General features: G+C 39.1%; 1 protein-coding gene across 1 annotated transcript in view; it reads left to right on the forward strand.

Annotated features, from left to right (window-relative positions):
* LOC141454735 (uncharacterized) overlaps nt 1-17,235 on the forward strand; it is a 633,436-nt gene that overhangs the window by 499,310 nt on the left and 116,891 nt on the right. The window contains exons 4-5 of the mRNA XM_074129302.1: nt 237-370; nt 16,507-16,741. Coding sequence (XP_073985403.1) covers nt 237-370; nt 16,507-16,741 — 369 coding nt within the window. The remainder of the gene's footprint in view (nt 1-236; nt 371-16,506; nt 16,742-17,235) is intronic.

Raw genomic sequence — 17,235 nt, forward strand, 5'->3', positions numbered from 1 at the left:
TTTGTACAATCAGAATATTTTAAAACTTTGTATTTTTAGTGAAACTAATTTTAGCAAATTTGACTCTATCCCAACCAGCCTGAGAGAAAACAATTATGAAAAACAATTATTTCAATGTTTGCTAGCCAATGAAATTATGTTAATACATTTTCCCATTTAAATGAATTTTATGAATGTACCTTGTATAGAAATTTATTTGTATTCTAATTGAATTTTTAATTTTATTTTTCTTTCAGCCAAACCTATTACATTACCTGAAATTCAAGTTGAAAAAACAAAATATTCTGTAGGTGAAAAGATTCGTGCCAATTGTACATCCAGATCTTCGTACCCTGCAGCGAATCTTACTTTTTATGCAAATGGTGTGCCAGTAAGTATCTCACACTGCTTTTATTTTGTTTTCTAATTTCATTTTTTTTTTTTTTTAATTAGGATTTTAACTTATGTTTTCATTTCTTGAATATTTAAATATTGTTCATACCGTGGAGAACTTGTAAGAAGCCCACCTCCTTTGCTCTGTATGTTTACATAGTAAACATTTTTATTACTTATTTACAATTAATCACTGTTTATTTACCTGAAAACCCCAAGGAAAATAAACAGTGATTAATGTTAATGTAATTAAGAAGCCCACCTCCTTTGCTCTGTATGTTTACAACAGTAAACATTTTTATTACTTATTTACAATTAATCACAGTTTATTTACCTAAAAAACACCAAGGTAAATAAACAGTGATTAATGTTAATGTAATTAAGAAGCCCACCTCCTTTGCTCTGTATGTTTACAACAGTAAACATTTGTATTATTTATTTACAATTAATCACTGTTTATTTATCTGAAAACCCCAAGGTAAATAAACAGTGATTAATGTTAATGTAATTAAGAAGCCCTCCTCCTTTGCTCTGTATGTTTACATAGTAAACATTTTTATTACTTATTTACAATTAATCACTGTTTATTTACCTAAAAAACACCAAGGTAAATAAACAGTGATTAATGTTAATGTAATTAAGAAGCCCACCTCCTGCGCTCTGTATGTTTACAATAGTAAACATTTTTATTATTTATTTACAATTAATCACTGTTTATTTACTTTGGTGTTTTTCAAAATACATCAATAATGATTTTGTATGTTCAACACCTCATTAGTACAGAATGTTATCTTAGTAATACATTTCTCGGTTAGTTTATAATATGGTTCGGAAAATTGTGAACATTAGTATCAATTTCTATGGCCTTGGAGGTCAACTATAATGTGCGGAAACATTCAGATAGAACTAAGAAGAAGAGCCGTGCTCAGCGGAATAAAAGTTCAAGTGTTGTTAATTAGTTGACTAAATTATTGGACAATACATAATTATATGATTAAAGGGAGTCTAAAATATTTTCTGGATAGCCTTGGTCAAATTTTGAACAATATGAACTACTGAACTACAAAGAAAATTCTACAAAGTTTATTTAAACAAAAATACTCGCTGGCATAACCATTTGGAAATTTACTTAAAAGTAGTATGTATTAAAGAGTTGGCTTAATCTCGAAAAAAAAAGAGGTGGGTAGAAGAAAAATTGAATTAATGAAGTAGAATGGGACCCGAGAGGAATCTGGGTGAGTAGAGCATCTCCTACTTTCAGGAATGGAGTAGTGGTTGTCTGGAGGCGAGGGACCTGTTCTGGCCTGTAGAGTAAAAAAGAAAAAATAGGATCCTATGCTTACTAAATCTATTCCATTTTGGGGAGATTAGGAATAGAGTACAGGAGTAAATACGAAATTAAGAGGTAAGTATTGGGCAGTCCGGAAAATAATGCAGGATTTTGATTTCTTTAAAATACCCCTCCAAATAGTAAACTGTTTATTTTTGTTGGACTTTTGACTTTTATAAATGTAAACACTTATTAATCCTCTTTCAAACAAAAATGTTTGTTTACCTCTGTACCTTTTTTGCTACTTGGAAATATAATAATTCAGTCTTTACTAAGATGTCAAAGCGTGATTTTCGCATAATTTTTGTTTTATGAATTCAAACTCGGCCGTAATGGGGGCCCAAACGGCCAGAAATATCAAAGATGTCTGGGGCGAAGGAAGTATAAGTGAGTGCACTGTTCAACGGTGGTTCCAGAGATTTCGAGTAGGAGACTTGAAGACAAAGAAGGCCGTGGAAGAAGTTCTGTCCTTGATGATAATGTTCTCCGAGCTTTGGTGGAAGAAAATCCTAGAACAACTGTTCGAGAACTGGCAGGGAAACTCGAAGTCAGCAAATCAATCAAAATGTTTCACTCCTTGGGCTAAAGCCTGTCAAATGATATTTATTTCAATTAATTATTGCGAAAAAAAAATTAGTTGTTTCATAATTTTCATGTTATCCCATAATAAAAATTCCTCCTTAAGGCATCTTCATTACCAAAGACCTTTCTCTTTGACGTAAACAAATAATAACCATCATTTCTGCTTGAAACATCTTATTCATGAGACTGGATGAACACAAAATGAATAATAGCTGTAATAAAATGAAATATTATATTTCTCAAAGTTTCTGCCTTTAGAGAAAATCTGTTGAAACTCATTAACAAATGAAAATACAAGGAAATCTAATTAATCATCTAACTAATAGAAATTTCAAATGTAAACAATGTTGATTAATAAATATGAACTAAACTAAATAAATACAAAATCATGGAGGAAGATAAATATTCATTCTGAAACAAAATTAGTGGTGATAAGATTAATTTGTGTAATACATTAAGCCTTGATAAAGAAAACGAATTAGATATTTAGATTTCTCACATTTATTTACTATCTGCAAACTGATGTAATAAGTAAATTTGTTGAGTTACACGATTAACCTGAACTGGTTTGACAGAAAAGGTTAATTAATGCTTCCTTCATGTGGTCTCTAGGCCATTGGCATTTCATACTCTGGAAGGATTGTCATATAAACCAAATTCAGAATTTCTGCGAGCTTTAAAAGCCTAAAGTCTAACCTGCCGAAAATCACTGATTCTTGACAAACAAATTAGCCTTGGAATTTAAAAGAATATCTATTTTTTTTTTTTTTTTTTTTTTTTTTTTTTTTTTTTTTTTTTTTTTTTTTTTTTGGGCGCATCGACTGCTGAGGTCATTAGCGCCCCTAATCGTTGTAAGCTTTTCTCTTCCTTTATCCACTCGAGCTGGGTCGGCACGCGTTTGCTGTGGGCTTCCACATACTGCACCTTGCATAGCAAGGTAGGGTGGAGCCCAGGTATGTTGGAGAATATATCCCACTCATCCCCTCTTATCCATCGATCCAGTCGACGAGGGGGAGAGTGGAATATATTTGTGCCTTCCCGTATCTACATCAACTTAAGATAACAAAGTAAGACCAAAAGTGTTATTATTAATATAACTAATTACTAAACCTACTCTACCATAAGGAGGCTATTTTCCTTAGAACTATGGTAATGTGCAGTACTTTTAACAAATTTTCCTGCACATTCTAAAATAAACTTAGTCTAAAAATTAACCTAGAGGGGTTGAAATACTTTTATAAAATTTCTTTCAACCCCGGACTGTGATCTATCCTAAACATTCATACAACTTTCTTGCTAATAAATACATTCAAGCTAATAAATACATTCATGCCAATAAATACATTCACGCCAATAAATACATTCACGCTAATAAATACATTCACGCTAATAAATACATTCACGCTAATAAATACATTCACGCTAATAAATACATTCACGCTAATAAATACACTCACACCACATTTCACACAAGGGGAAAGTACTCGATATTCCTTTCCCCTTTAAGAGAACTAAACTATAAACTAACCTAATTCTTAACCTAGATTTTACAATATAAATTAATATGTTTTAAATATGTAAATAGCCTCCTTATGTAAGGAGAACCCTCTTCAAGAATCGCGCGCTTGTCATGTGGCAGGCCTGCTCTTTCTCTTTGGCTACGCAGTGCCTGACACCCTTCCAGTACGTGCGACACTGTCAGCCTTTCTCGGCATCGGGGGCACCTCGGCCTTCTTTCGGCGATTAGGAGGTACCCATGTGTCACACGTGTATGTCCAATCCTTAGCCTTGTCAAAATCACAGATTCGTGCCGCGGGTAGTTCTCGACTGTAGCATTCAGAACACGTGGTTTGATTTCTTTCAGTTTTTCGTTTGTGCGGTCCCACTGCCCTTGCCATTTACTTCTCATTATAAGTTTCATATATACTTTTAGGTCAGTGGGACGCACAGGGATGACTTCATCAGTAGTTGTAGAGGCGGCGCGTTTGGCCGCCTCGTCCGCTCGTTCATTACCGGACACACCAATGTGGCCCGGGACCCAAGCGAACGTCACCCTTTGACCACGTGAACGTAATTCAGATAAATAATAAAATATTTTGGAGACCAACGGGTCCGTCGAGAACTTATCCCGGAGAGCCATGACTGCACTTAGTGAGTCAGTTAATACCAACGCTTTATTGTGATTTTTGTCCATTATTAGCTTTAGGGCCTGGCATATAGCATACAACTCGGCCGTGTACACCGATGCATAATGAGGGAGTGTCCAACTAAGGGTAACTCCCTCTGTGTACACAGCGCTACCCACACCGTTGCCCATCTTCGACCCGTCCGTAAAGACAGGTCGGGAGTCAAAGTAAAAATTCATAATTTCTAATAACTTTTGTCTATAGACAACGGGGGGAGTTTCTTCTTTTTTGTGGATTGCCAGGTCCATGCGGACATTTGCAGAGAGCGATAGCCAGGGAGGGTCAGGAGCAAAACCCCAATTCATAACCTCTCCTAACTCGATGCCCTCCGCTGCTAAAATTTCCTTTGTCCGGACCCCGAGGGGCCTCGTCCGCGTGCGTTGGTGTCGAAATTCCATTTCATGTGGGCTCTCAAATATGGCGGGGTACAAGGTATGAGTCCGTTTCCCCCATATTCCGGCTGCGTAGGCCAGGGTGAGTTGTTCTCTCCTGAGCTGGGGTGGCAACATCCCTGACTCTACGTAGAGGCTTTGCAGTGGACTGGTTCGGAAGGCGCCTGTAAATAATCTAATTCCTTCATTATAAATTCTATCTAGTAGTTTCAGGCGTGACTTGCGCGCAGAGCTATAAACCGGGGCTCCATATTCTAGTTTTGAACGGGTGAGCGTAATGAAAATACGTTTTAAAATTTCCCGCTCCATCCCCCACTTATAGCTTACTAAAAATTTTATTATGTCGAGGGTTCTCCTTGATTTTTTGCTAGCGTAGTCAATGTGATCCTGCCAGGATAACTTAGTATCGAAAATGAGGCCCAGGAAACGAACGTTGGGTTTGTACTGAATGGGTGTGCCTTCCAAGTATAACGTTGGAGCATTATGTTCATGTCTTAAGCGACAAAAGTGTAGGCACACCGTTTTGGTTCTAGAGAACTTAAACCCGTTCCTTTTGGCCTCATCAGCCACTCTGACTATCGCCTGTTGTAGGAGTACATTAACCTCGTGTAAGTCCTGGCCTGCTAAATAAATGGCAAGGTCATCAACATACAATGATACTTTTAGGGGATCTCCTACAACTTCGGCTAAACAGTTGACCGCTATCGTGAAGAGTGTGACACTTAGAACCGATCCCTGTGGTATTCCATTTTCCAGATGGTACTGGTCTGAGAGTACTGACCCCAGACGCACTCGAAACCTTCGTGACTCCAAAAATCCGCGAAGGAATTTTGGTAATTTCCCTCTTAGACCCCATTCGTGACACTTCCGCAGAATCGCATACCTCCACGTTGTATCATAAGCCTTCTCGAGGTCAAAAAACACGGCCAGCACGTGCTCTCTACGCATAAATGCGTTTTGCACATAGACCTCTAGGTGGCTCACTTGATCCAACGTGGAACGATGTCTGCGAAATCCCGCTTGATGCTGGCTATAAAGTCCTCTAGTTTCTAATACATAGGCTAATCTATAATTGATTATAGATTCGAGGACTTTACTCAAGCAAGTGGTCAACGAAATGGGTCTGTAACTGGAGGGATCGCTAGGGTCTTTTCCTTCTTTAGGGATCGGTATGACAATTGCTTCCCGCCAACCATCAGGATATTGGCCGGTCTCCCATATGGTATTATATAACTGGAGAAGGCCTTCTTTCGCAATTGCATTCAAATTTCGAATCATAGCATATGGGATTCCGTCCACACCTGGGGCAGAATCTCTACATTTCTGTAAGGTATTTTCTAATTCATGTATGGTTAGCGGTTCATTATAAGTTTCATTGATAGCGGTTTCAAAGTCGAGTGGCTGCTGCTCCTCGTTACCTTTTCGCCGGAGGAATTCTGCCGAGTAATTTTGTGAACTGGAAACTTGTGCAAAGTAACCAGCCAAGGACTCAGCTACCTCTCGCGGCTCGGTAACGACGACATCATTGATTTTTAATATTGGTATCGACGGGGTTTTGCGTCCGCCAGAGAGAGTCTTTATTTTGCTCCACACCTCCTTCAAGGTCGTTGAAGTGGAAATCTTCGACACGTAGGAGGTGAGACTTGCCCTTTTTGATTCATTAATTATACGCCTCTCTCTGGCTCTCAGTCTTTTAAAGTTTATTAGATTTTCATCCGTCGGATACCTCTTGAATCTATTCAAGGCCTGCTTTGTAGCTGCTATGGCGCTTTTACATTCTGGGGTCCACCATGGGACGGGGGTTCGTGGGACTCTCCCGCCAACTCTCGGAATAGAACCACCAGATGCCTCCTCCAGGGCCTTGACAAACAGCTCGCTATCCAGAGTGGTATTTCCTGTAGGAGGTGGTATAGCCACTCTGGCGGCATAAGCAGGCCAATTCGCCTTGTTGATGTCGTATCTCCGTGGAATTAGAAAGTCGGATCTGGAGATGGAGCTCGATACTAGGATTGGGAAGTGGTCACTATTATATAAATGGTCTAGTGTGGTCCATTCTAGACGTACTGCTATGGTGGGAGTTGCAACACTCAGGTCAATCGCACTAAAGCCTCCCGAGTGTGCATTGAAATGTGTTGCTTCACCACTATTGAGGAGCATCAGGTTGCTATTATCTATAATCTCCTCAAGAGCTCTGCCTCGAGCATCAGTCCCAGCTGAACCCCACCAGGTGTTGTGACAGTTGAAATCTCCCATCAACAACACCGGGGCAGGGAGCTGCGAGAGCAGATTCTCCAAATCACTTCTACGCCAATAGATGTCTGGCAGATATACGCTAGCTAACGTGATCTGTAGTGGTGTAGTTAGACGCACGGCAACAGCTTGTATATTAGTTTGTAGGTTGAGCCGCCTGCTAGGGATATTATCCCGTACACAGACGACTACACCACCGTGCGCCCTCCCACCTGGGGCAGGTTGTACCTCGTGACTGTATATTTTGTACCCAGGTATGTGAATGATATGACCTGGGCGTATCTTCGTTTCCTGGAGGCACAACCCAAAAGGACGATATTCCGCCACCATTCGGCGTAGTCCTTCTTTATTACTAGTATAGCCCCGCATGTTCCATTGTATAATGGACTCAAACATCTTGATTTTTCCCAATCATAAAACCTGGCAGGATCTTTTTAATATCTATTGCATTTAAAATATTTAATAAATGTAACCTACTATTCATTATGTTATAAAATAAATTCAAAGTATGGAAATAGCTGCTAAAATACATGGATGCTGTGATTTGGTTTAACATTACAATGCATTTACTCAGTGGCACACTTATCCTTGGGTTTGCCTTTAGGCCAACCCTTTTTCCTACGTCTAGGAGGGTTGTCGGATGTATTTCCACCCTCCGATTCTGAGGCTTCAATGTCCGTCCCCAAAAGAAGCCACTGCTTCCTGGGGGAACGAACACTGGATTTTGAGGACGTTTGTCCTTCCGTTAGAGATTTTTTCCCCCTAGTCCTAGTAGGGTAGGGGGGAGACAGAACCGGCTTTACTTTCCGCCTCAGGGAGCGTTTAGGTGGACTGACCACCTTCCACTCCCCTTTAGAGGCGGTTGCATTTTTAGGCGGGTTTAACCCCACCTTTATGTCGCTCCCACTAGTAGTGGGAGCAGTTGATTGTAGCCTTGAGGCTACTGGCTCCCTGTGAGGGGAGCTTAGTTTTGATGGTGGGGTCGAGCCCACCTTCGGAACTACTCCCCTTAAAATAGGGGAGGTGGTTAATGGTGGGATTTCACCCACTTTTACAATTGTCCCCTTTAAGGCAGGGGAGGGGCCTTTTATTAAGTGCCCTTGAATTTGGGCGGAGCTTGTTAAGTGTGCCACTGGTATGGGTGCCCTCAATTTTTCTGCAAAAGTTATTGCACTCGAAGCGTACGCAGCACTTTCTACTATTGCCCTAGCCTCATGGTAGGGCAACTGCTGCAATGTCTTAACTTTTTGAATTTCCTTTTCTTTTACTAATGTAGGACACCCAGAGGATCTGGCAGAGTGCTCCCCGCCACAGTTTACACAGGTTATTGGAGGTGTGCATTCACCATCATGCGTTGGCTTTCCACATGTGCACACCGCTTCTAGAGCCTTGCAACGCGTTGAGGTGTGCCCGAATCTTTGACACTTATAACATCTCATTGGAGATGGTATGTACGGGCGCACCTTTAGTTTATAAAACGCTGCATCTATTGCCTGTGGCGGTTTCGGTCGATTGAAGGTGAGTACAAGAGAAGCGGTGTCCACTAAGGACCCATCTTGCCTTCTCTTAATCCTCCTCACCTCTACTACTCCTTGATCTGCCAAACCCTCTTTTATATCTTCAACCGTGCTATTTAAGAAATCCCTACAAGTAATTACCCCCTGCGAACTATTTAGTCGCTTATGGGGACCAGCCTCAAGTTCAGCATCCATGTATTTTTGCAAATTTAAGATTGCTGCTGCTTGCATACGGTTCTCCGCTTCTATACAAATAGAACCATCGTTGAGTTTTTTAACACTTTTGGTCTTGCCAACTATGCTCTTAATAAATTTATGCAATTTAAAGGAACACTCGTTTAAGAATGTACCCTCCTTCTTTTTAACTACAAAGAATCTTCCCCAGTTGTCCTCTTCAAAATCTATAAATTTATTACTTACCTGACTCTTGTTGCCGCCCTTGGCTTTCTTCCTTGGCGGGGAAGAAGGGCCGAATGGTTGCAAGGTAAACTGCAAACCCGATTCCGTTTTTCCTGTCGAAATGTCCATGTCCTCGCCTTGTCGTTGCCTTGTTGTACCGGTCGTTATTGGGAGATTATGAGGATGGGAGATGGGGAAGGTATGATTAGGAAGTGGCTGGTTTGGAGCTGAGAGAGGTATAGGGAGAAGATTATTTGGAAGAGGTAAGGGATTGGGGATTTGGGTAGGGAGAATAGGTGGGCTAGGCCCTAATGGGTTGATTTGATTATCCATGCTAATCAAATGGGATTCATCGGGGCACGTGGTCCCGCCTCCACGGACGCTCAGATGGATCCGGTTACTTTCCGGATAGACCATCACACCCCGACATAGACCGGTGCCACGGAAGACAACGTTCCGGTACCAGGTACCGACCCGTGCCCCCGTGACCCCCTTCCTACCCCTAGGAACCTGTCTGAGACAGGGTTCCCTAGCCGATTTCCTGAAGTAGGGGTATCCTCCAGGTGGAGCTCTCGGGTGAAGCCGAGGCCAAAGACATGTGTTGGGATAAGAAGCCCGCAGGTCAACGTCTCCCTCAATGCCCAGGATCCTCTTTTACCTGTAGGTTCGCTAAACCCAAGTAGCTGCACACAGCAACTACCTCTGCAGGTCCTAAGTGTAGTGTGTGAGTGTTAAGGGGTGTCAGTGTGAGTGTTGAAGTATTGTTAGACTGGGATACCCGCAGGGACGCCAAGCTCCCTGAAGAAGTGGCTAGTCCACTTCCCCCTACGGGGATCTATTTATTATTCATCATCTTTGCCTCTATCCGCTCCTGTCAGTTCATTTGTTGATAATCGCTTCTCCAAGGTACCTTCTCTTATTATTAATCTACCTGAACAGATAAGTTGAAAGGTTATAACCTTCCTCCTAGGATTAAACTAAACCTTGTACTTTTTTTTTTTTTTTTTTTTGATGCGTTTATTGTGCTACAATCAGCGCGTTAACGCTATAAGTAACAGTGATAACCGAGTAACAAATAATAAGTAACGAGTGGAGAAGTTACCCAGTGGTAACACTCCCAAATATTGGATGGTTAGTCACTCTCTTCACTGGAGAGGAGATCACGAGGCCACTGTCTTTTAAGGCATCTTGTCCGGGTTGTCAGGAAGAGTTCTAGAAGAAAGATTTTGAGCTAGAGGATTTATATGAGATTGCAGGCTGAAGTGGAGTTTGCTGTATCTTGTTTTAGCAACTTGTGTGACAAAAGGAATGTTAAGGTCAGTGTGTATAGTCCAGGTTGGAGACATAAAATGGAACGTTTACGATAGTTCGAATTATTTTAGATTGTAGAGATTGAATCCTTTGGAGATTAGAGCGTTTGGTTGAACCTCATAGCCCTGATGGGTTTCAAAATAGAAGTACAAATTAGTCTTTTGTTGTCCAGAGAGAGTTTTGATCTGTCTTCTAAGGGTGCGTTCCATTAAGCGGCCACAACGACCACGCTCACGACCGCAATTTTGCCCGTTCCACTTGCTTGCGAGTGTTGCGATCGAAAACCCAAGTGGAATGGACTGTGGGCGTTTTAACCGTTCATGTAAACATTACATATGGCGGCCTCGAAAATAAGTTAGAAGCTTGAAGAGGTTGTTTTTTAATTTTAACCCCGTTTATAAGCAGTTATAATAAACTTTATTAATTATTGGTAAAGTTGACTTATATTAAAAGAATATACAATATAATTCAACTTTTTATATTACATTTTAGTGGAGTATTTATAAAATTTACGTTTAAATAAAATTAAAATGTCTTTTGTGGCAACAGTTGGATATTTATTAATAATGCTTTAGAAAGTTCTTTATCTAGTTCCGATTAGAGTGGAATGCAATTTTACAAAATCGCAATGATAAAAAGCGAAAACCTAGGCCACGTATTATTAGCTATCAGAGTGTAATTGGTCGTTATTCAGTGATTTAGTATGTAAAGGGATAAGTAATTATTTATTTATTTATTGTAGACTTTCGAGAAACACATTCTATTATTTACATGAAATAATTCTTTCATTTACATGAGATAATTTTTTCGGTCGCCATATTTTGTTTTAAAAATTGCGCCAACTCTGAACGCCCACTTCGACCCAGCTGTTAAAGTGGGGCGTTGTGAGCTTCGCGTGAGCGAAAATAGTGACGTTTTCGCCACGACCACAACGACTGCGGTCGCCAAGTGGAACGCCTGAAGGTATGTTTTGATCGTTGTGGTCGCTTGGTGGAACGCACCATAAGTAGTCTTTTAAGTAGTCGATAGCGTCTGTTCAGTTCTGTTCTTTTAAGTCTAGTGTGGGGGTTCCTTGTACTTAATTGTATAAAATGAATGTGTAAAATATTTTTGATTAAGTTTGAAATGATATGCAGTTAAAGTCATTGATAGAAAAGTAATCCGAATAGATTTTCCTGAGTATTATGCTTGCTTCGTTACTTAAGTACGTTGTTGAACACCTCCGTTCTCGATCCCTAATTAGACGTAATGCCCAGCTGATAAACTAGACGTTACTTGCTTAGACAAACTAAGCTAATCTAGATAACATTTTGGAATATCTCTTCAGAGCCTTTTTAGAGAATAGCAGTTATTTTGAGCAATCTTTTGTGTTTTCCAGCGTTGTCCAAAGAAACTTTTCAATTCTACATCCTCTTGAAAAGCTCTGTACTGTACTTATTCTCCTTTTCTTGCGCTCTAAATAAAGTTTTAAAAATAAAGCGATGTTCTATCAACTACGCCTTCTTTAATTATTGTATTTTACTAAGATACAGCACGTGCAAGTATACTTATTATTTCTTTTTATACCCACATCCCCAGAAATTAAACAATTATCTGTAGTAACAATGGCTGTTTCAGTATTTTTAATTATAACCTAATTAACCTTTGATAGCAGCAGATAAAAGGAAAACACTCGGTGGAAAATATAAGAAGTACAAAATTATTTAATTTTTCAACTTCAAAAGAAGAATTTATAAGAACAAAAGGCGAAAGTCAGTACCACAGAATGGAGGAGAAGATGTGATGAGGCGATTTCAAGAGATTAGGTATTCAAGTGGCACGCTAAAGAAGAAAGAGCCGGAATGAGTGAAACTCGGAGCAGGAGGAATGGAAAATGAAAGTAAAAAAAAAAAAGGCATACCGCTTTTATCTCTAGAGAGCCAATTCTGGCTCTACTTGAACATTCCAAACTTTAGCGGCAAGAATAATTTCAAATCTGTGAGAACTGTCAGGTTTTTTTGTTTTTCGTTCTAATTGCTTCGCTTTGTCTTCCTTTGATTGGAGACGAAAAGATTTCGAATCCCTCTGTTTTAAGCTCCATTTAAACTTTTCATAATTCTTTTCTCATACTTTACTCTCCAACATAGAATTATAAGTTTGCATTTTTTGCTTTAATGAGTAACCACACATTATTTATGCGGATGAATTGTAATGTGGCAACTAATTACCAGAGTCTAGTGTTTTAGTTGTGGATTAGAAGATAGCAAAGTTTATAACATTCTGATATAGTTCTATTTTCTTTTAGTGTATATCAATAGAATCTCTTTCGTAATGAGATATTTTATAAGAAAATGTTTACAAAATAAATTTATGAAACATAATCTTAAATACGAGGGTCATTCAATAAGTAACGAGACAAATTACTACTGCTCAAAAACAGCTAAATTGATCCGTATAAAACTTTCAGGACATAAAGTTGGCAACCTTGCGATGACATCTGATCAGCTGTTCAATTATATTTTGTAAACATAACCTCAAATTTACTCAGTTAACGATGGCGAGTCCGCTCGAGAATTGCACCGTGGAAGAACAACGTGCCGTGATCAGATTTTTAGTCGCGGAAGGTGAGAAAGGTAGTAAAATCCACAAAAGAATGTTAAAAGTGTACGGAGACAATTGTTTGAATCGTTCGAACGTTTACAAATGGGTAGAACAGTTTCAAAGTGGCCGTACAAAAGTTTCTGACGAGCAACGCAGTGGACGACCGATCGAAGTTGGGACTTCCTCTCTCGAATCTCGGATTGACGCGTTAATTCGGGACAATAGGCGTATCACCGTTGAACTGATAAGTGAAAAAGTAAACGCGAGTGTTGGAACTGTCCATAACATTATTCACAACGAGCTGCAGTACAAGAAAACCTGTGCGAGATGGGTGCCCAGACAACTCACGGACGCTCACAAAGAAACCCGGCTTCAAATCAGTCAACAGTTGAAAAATCGATATTCGACTGAAGGATAAGGTTTTTTCAAAAGAATTGCAACGTGTTCCACCACCACTATGAGCCAGAGTCAAAACGACAGAGCCTTGAGTGGAAGCATACGACTTCTTCCATTCGGAAAAAATTCAGGACCCAGCCATCTGCCGGTAAAGTCAGGCTTACAGTATTCTGGGATTTTCAGGGGCCAATTTATTGTGATTTTCTTGAAGGTCAAAGAACAATCAACAGCCAGTACTACAATGACATGCTGGAAAACAAGATAAGACCTGCAATTCGAACGAAACGCCGTGGGCTCTTGACTGAAGGCGTGATTTTGCTTCATGACAACGCCCGTCCACATACGGCACAGCTGACGAAAGAAAAACTTCAGAAACTGGGATGGGAGATCCTTCCACATCCCCCCTACAGCCCCGACCTCGCCCCATCAGACTTCCATCTGTTTGGACCCCTTAAAGATGGTCTACGAGGGATACATTTTCGATCCAATGAAGAGGTAAAAAAGTGGCTTCGAGATCAACCCAAAGAATTTTATGCCAAGGGCATTTACAAATTAGCAGAAAGATGGGACAAGTGTATAAGTGTTGCTGGGGACTATGTTGAAAAGTAACCAAAGTTTTGTACTGATTCAATAAACCGTTTTTGAGCAATAATAATTTGTCTCGTTACTTATTGAATGACCCTCGTATATTGTAATATGAATTATAATTTATTTACAGTAATAATTAACTTATTACTTTATGCTTATGGTTTTACTATGAGGTTCTAGGACGGCCCCTCATTAAGAAAATGCGGCTCTAGACGGAAATATAATATCTGGTAAGCCTGGCCACAGTTTAAAGTTGAAATACCTTCTTGCAGAGATTGTGGAAGTAAAGGATAAACAATTCTACAAATCCTAATTTTCCCCTGAACACCCAGACGGCTTAACCTGGCTTTCAATTAGATTCAAGACAGTGTGGGTCTCTGTCTGGACGGACATTTTTGTGGACCATATTGTCTTGGACCATAACTAGACGGCCGCTTTGTCTCTGACCCTAAAGAGTTTGTAAAATGCTTTCAAAATAACCAGTTACAAACAGAATGCTGAAGAATAGCAGCCAACAATGCTGGTATACACAAATGTTCTAGCAATGATGGTAAAGCACTAGTTAAATACAGATTCATTATTAATTACTCGCTTACTTTTACCTACATTATATTTCCCCAACTAGGCCCGCCGACATTTGACAGTCTACTGCAGTTGACTGAATCAACGTTTACCTACCTCAAAAAGAATAGTTAACTGCACGTATTAAGAACTTTCTGACAGTGTTGAAAGTCTTATGTAACTAAGACTTCAGCTTGTTGGTGAAAGAAAACTTGTTCCTTCAAGCTTTACCAAATATTGCCTCTTCAAACTCTTAAAAACTCGCGGTGGCCTAGGTTGATCCTAAAATAATCTAGTCAAAATAATTTACATGCTATTTTTAGATTATTGAACTTTGTTTAGAATGTAATGCTACATTTTAGATAGATTCTTGTTTCTTTCCATACAGATGTAGGAGAATTAAGCTAATTTAATTTTGTTCTACAGTTGAAATTTCCTTGACAGTCCATATTAGCATTTCTCAAACTTTTTATTGCCCTACGCGGCCATATTTCCTTGAAATTATACTGCGTCCAAACTATTATATAATACTAGTATCCCGAAGGTACGCAATACTATGTCCAATTTTAAATTTTTTACAAGAGAGCAAATGAAAGAGTTTTTTCGCGGTTTTCTCTTACTTATAAGCCCACGGGAGTTATTTTGCTTAAATCTTTGGTCGGTAATAAGTAACATAGATGCACCATGAGTGATGGTTGAGTAATAAAAATAGAAATATTGTATTAGAAACATTAAAAAAATAAATTTTGAAAAAATAGACTTAGAGTTGTTTACCTTCGGGGTATTTATTTATTTATTTATAGTGTAAAATTAAAGCATATAGATTAGATTAAATTAGGGCTGCTTCAAGGCCTACGCCACCGCGACCCCTATGGATCTATTGTGCCTCCCCGATTTTAGAGCTCATCCTCCATACCCGTCCGCTTAATCAGACTCTTAATTCTGGAGAGCGACTCCTGGATAAAACTCTTAGGCCTTGGTTTTTTCTCCCCGAGAAGTAACATCCTTAGCCATACAAGGGGCTAAGTCTAGGATATTGAAAACTATTTGTTGAGGCCATCTCCGAAATTTTCCACGGTTATATTTCTTCCACGAGCTGCATACATTTCTGCTAATTTCAGAGCGACAAACTCCTCAAGCGGAACTGAAGGTTTCTCTGCTTTCACGTTTTTCCAAAAATGGAAAGCCTTTTATTGCATCGAACGCTAGCCAAGATTAGATACCAAATTTATCCGGTTTATTTGGCATGTACCGAGTAAATCTGCATCTTGACTTTGTTGGGAACAAATGTCCTTGGAAGAGATATATGCTCTTGGTTAGAACAGTTTTGACTGTTCTCAACGAATTTGTTCCAAAATTTAGAAATCAAAGCAAATTTATCGGTTTGTAAACGATTATTTCTTTGATCCACTCGAATACTCGTAAACCTTGAAAATTTCCGTCTATACATTTCTGCTCACAATGTTTGAGAAGAATGCTCGTCCCTATTTTTGTTCCAGTGAAAAGGGCAAAATCGTACATTTTTCGCCTCATATGCACCACATGCAAACAATAATCCGATAAATGCATTATCAAATTGAGTTTTCGAGAGAATTCTGTTACAAAAATAAATAAATAAAATAAAATATTAAAATAAGTAATAAAATGAAAATATTCAGCCGGTCAAATGACCGGTCGCGGTAGTTAAGACGGACTACAAATTTTTCTCAAAAATCAAATATTAGGAAAAGAAGTGAATATTAAAAAAACAATTGTATACATATTTTAGGAAAAGTCGTGAAGTTTAATGGCGGTATGATGACGCTGTAATTAGAAAATTTAAATCAAATTTAAAAAACAGTCAATTGACCGGTCGCGGTAGGTTTAGTGTTAACAGAGAACCAGCAAGAGGTGGGCTTGTTAACAGTCTCTAAATCGTAAAACCAAAATTATCTGCTCAGAAGTATTCTGGTATAAATTTTTTCCTTAAAGATTTTTGGTTTAAGTATTTTAAGATACAATACACAAAGAAAGATGATTTTTCTTTTTTTCTAATGTTCCAGTTACACAATAACGATTTGAGCAGGCTAGCTTGGTATGTAAAAAGTGAAAAAGCTGGATTAGAATCGTCACTAATGGAACTGGAAACAATAGCAGTGCCAGGACTGTTCCATGACGGGAGATTGAGACTTAGGTGTATCGCTACACAGTACCATTTATACCGGCAAGGTGCTGACGTATGGCTGCAAGAAGATACGCCACAATTGGCTCATGTTTTGGGCTCATCTTCAAATCATGGTTAGTAAAACTTAGTTATTCTATATTTATCAATTATTAGAATTGGATTTAATAAGATTTGGCATGACGAACAGTTGCCTAAGAGCTGGTACAAAGTAAAGTTGGTGTTGCTTCATAAAAAAGGGGATACTAATAATCCGGATAATTATAGAGGCATTGCTATTTTTAACTCTATCTTGAAAATTTTCACCTTTATCATTTATAAAAGGCTGACCGATTGGGTGGAATTGTCAGAATTATTACCCGAGGAGCAAATGGGATTCCGTAAAGGTCGAGGCTGCCGGGACGCCGTTTTCACACTGGCTTCCGCTATTAATATTCAGCTTAGGATAAAGAGAAGTAAGGTTTTTGCGCTTTTTATCGATTTCAAAAAAGCCTTTGATTCGGTTTCTCATCCCAAATTGTGGCGGAAGTTGTATAATTTGGGTATCTGCGGCAAAACCCTCAGAATACTGATGAACCTTTATAGCATCGCTACAATGGTCATCTCGCAA

This window comes from Rhodnius prolixus, unplaced genomic scaffold, assembly GCF_049639745.1.
Source record: "Rhodnius prolixus isolate KJV_2025 unplaced genomic scaffold, Rpr scaffold_9, whole genome shotgun sequence".
In the NCBI taxonomy this organism is placed as follows: domain Eukaryota; kingdom Metazoa; phylum Arthropoda; class Insecta; order Hemiptera; family Reduviidae; genus Rhodnius; species Rhodnius prolixus.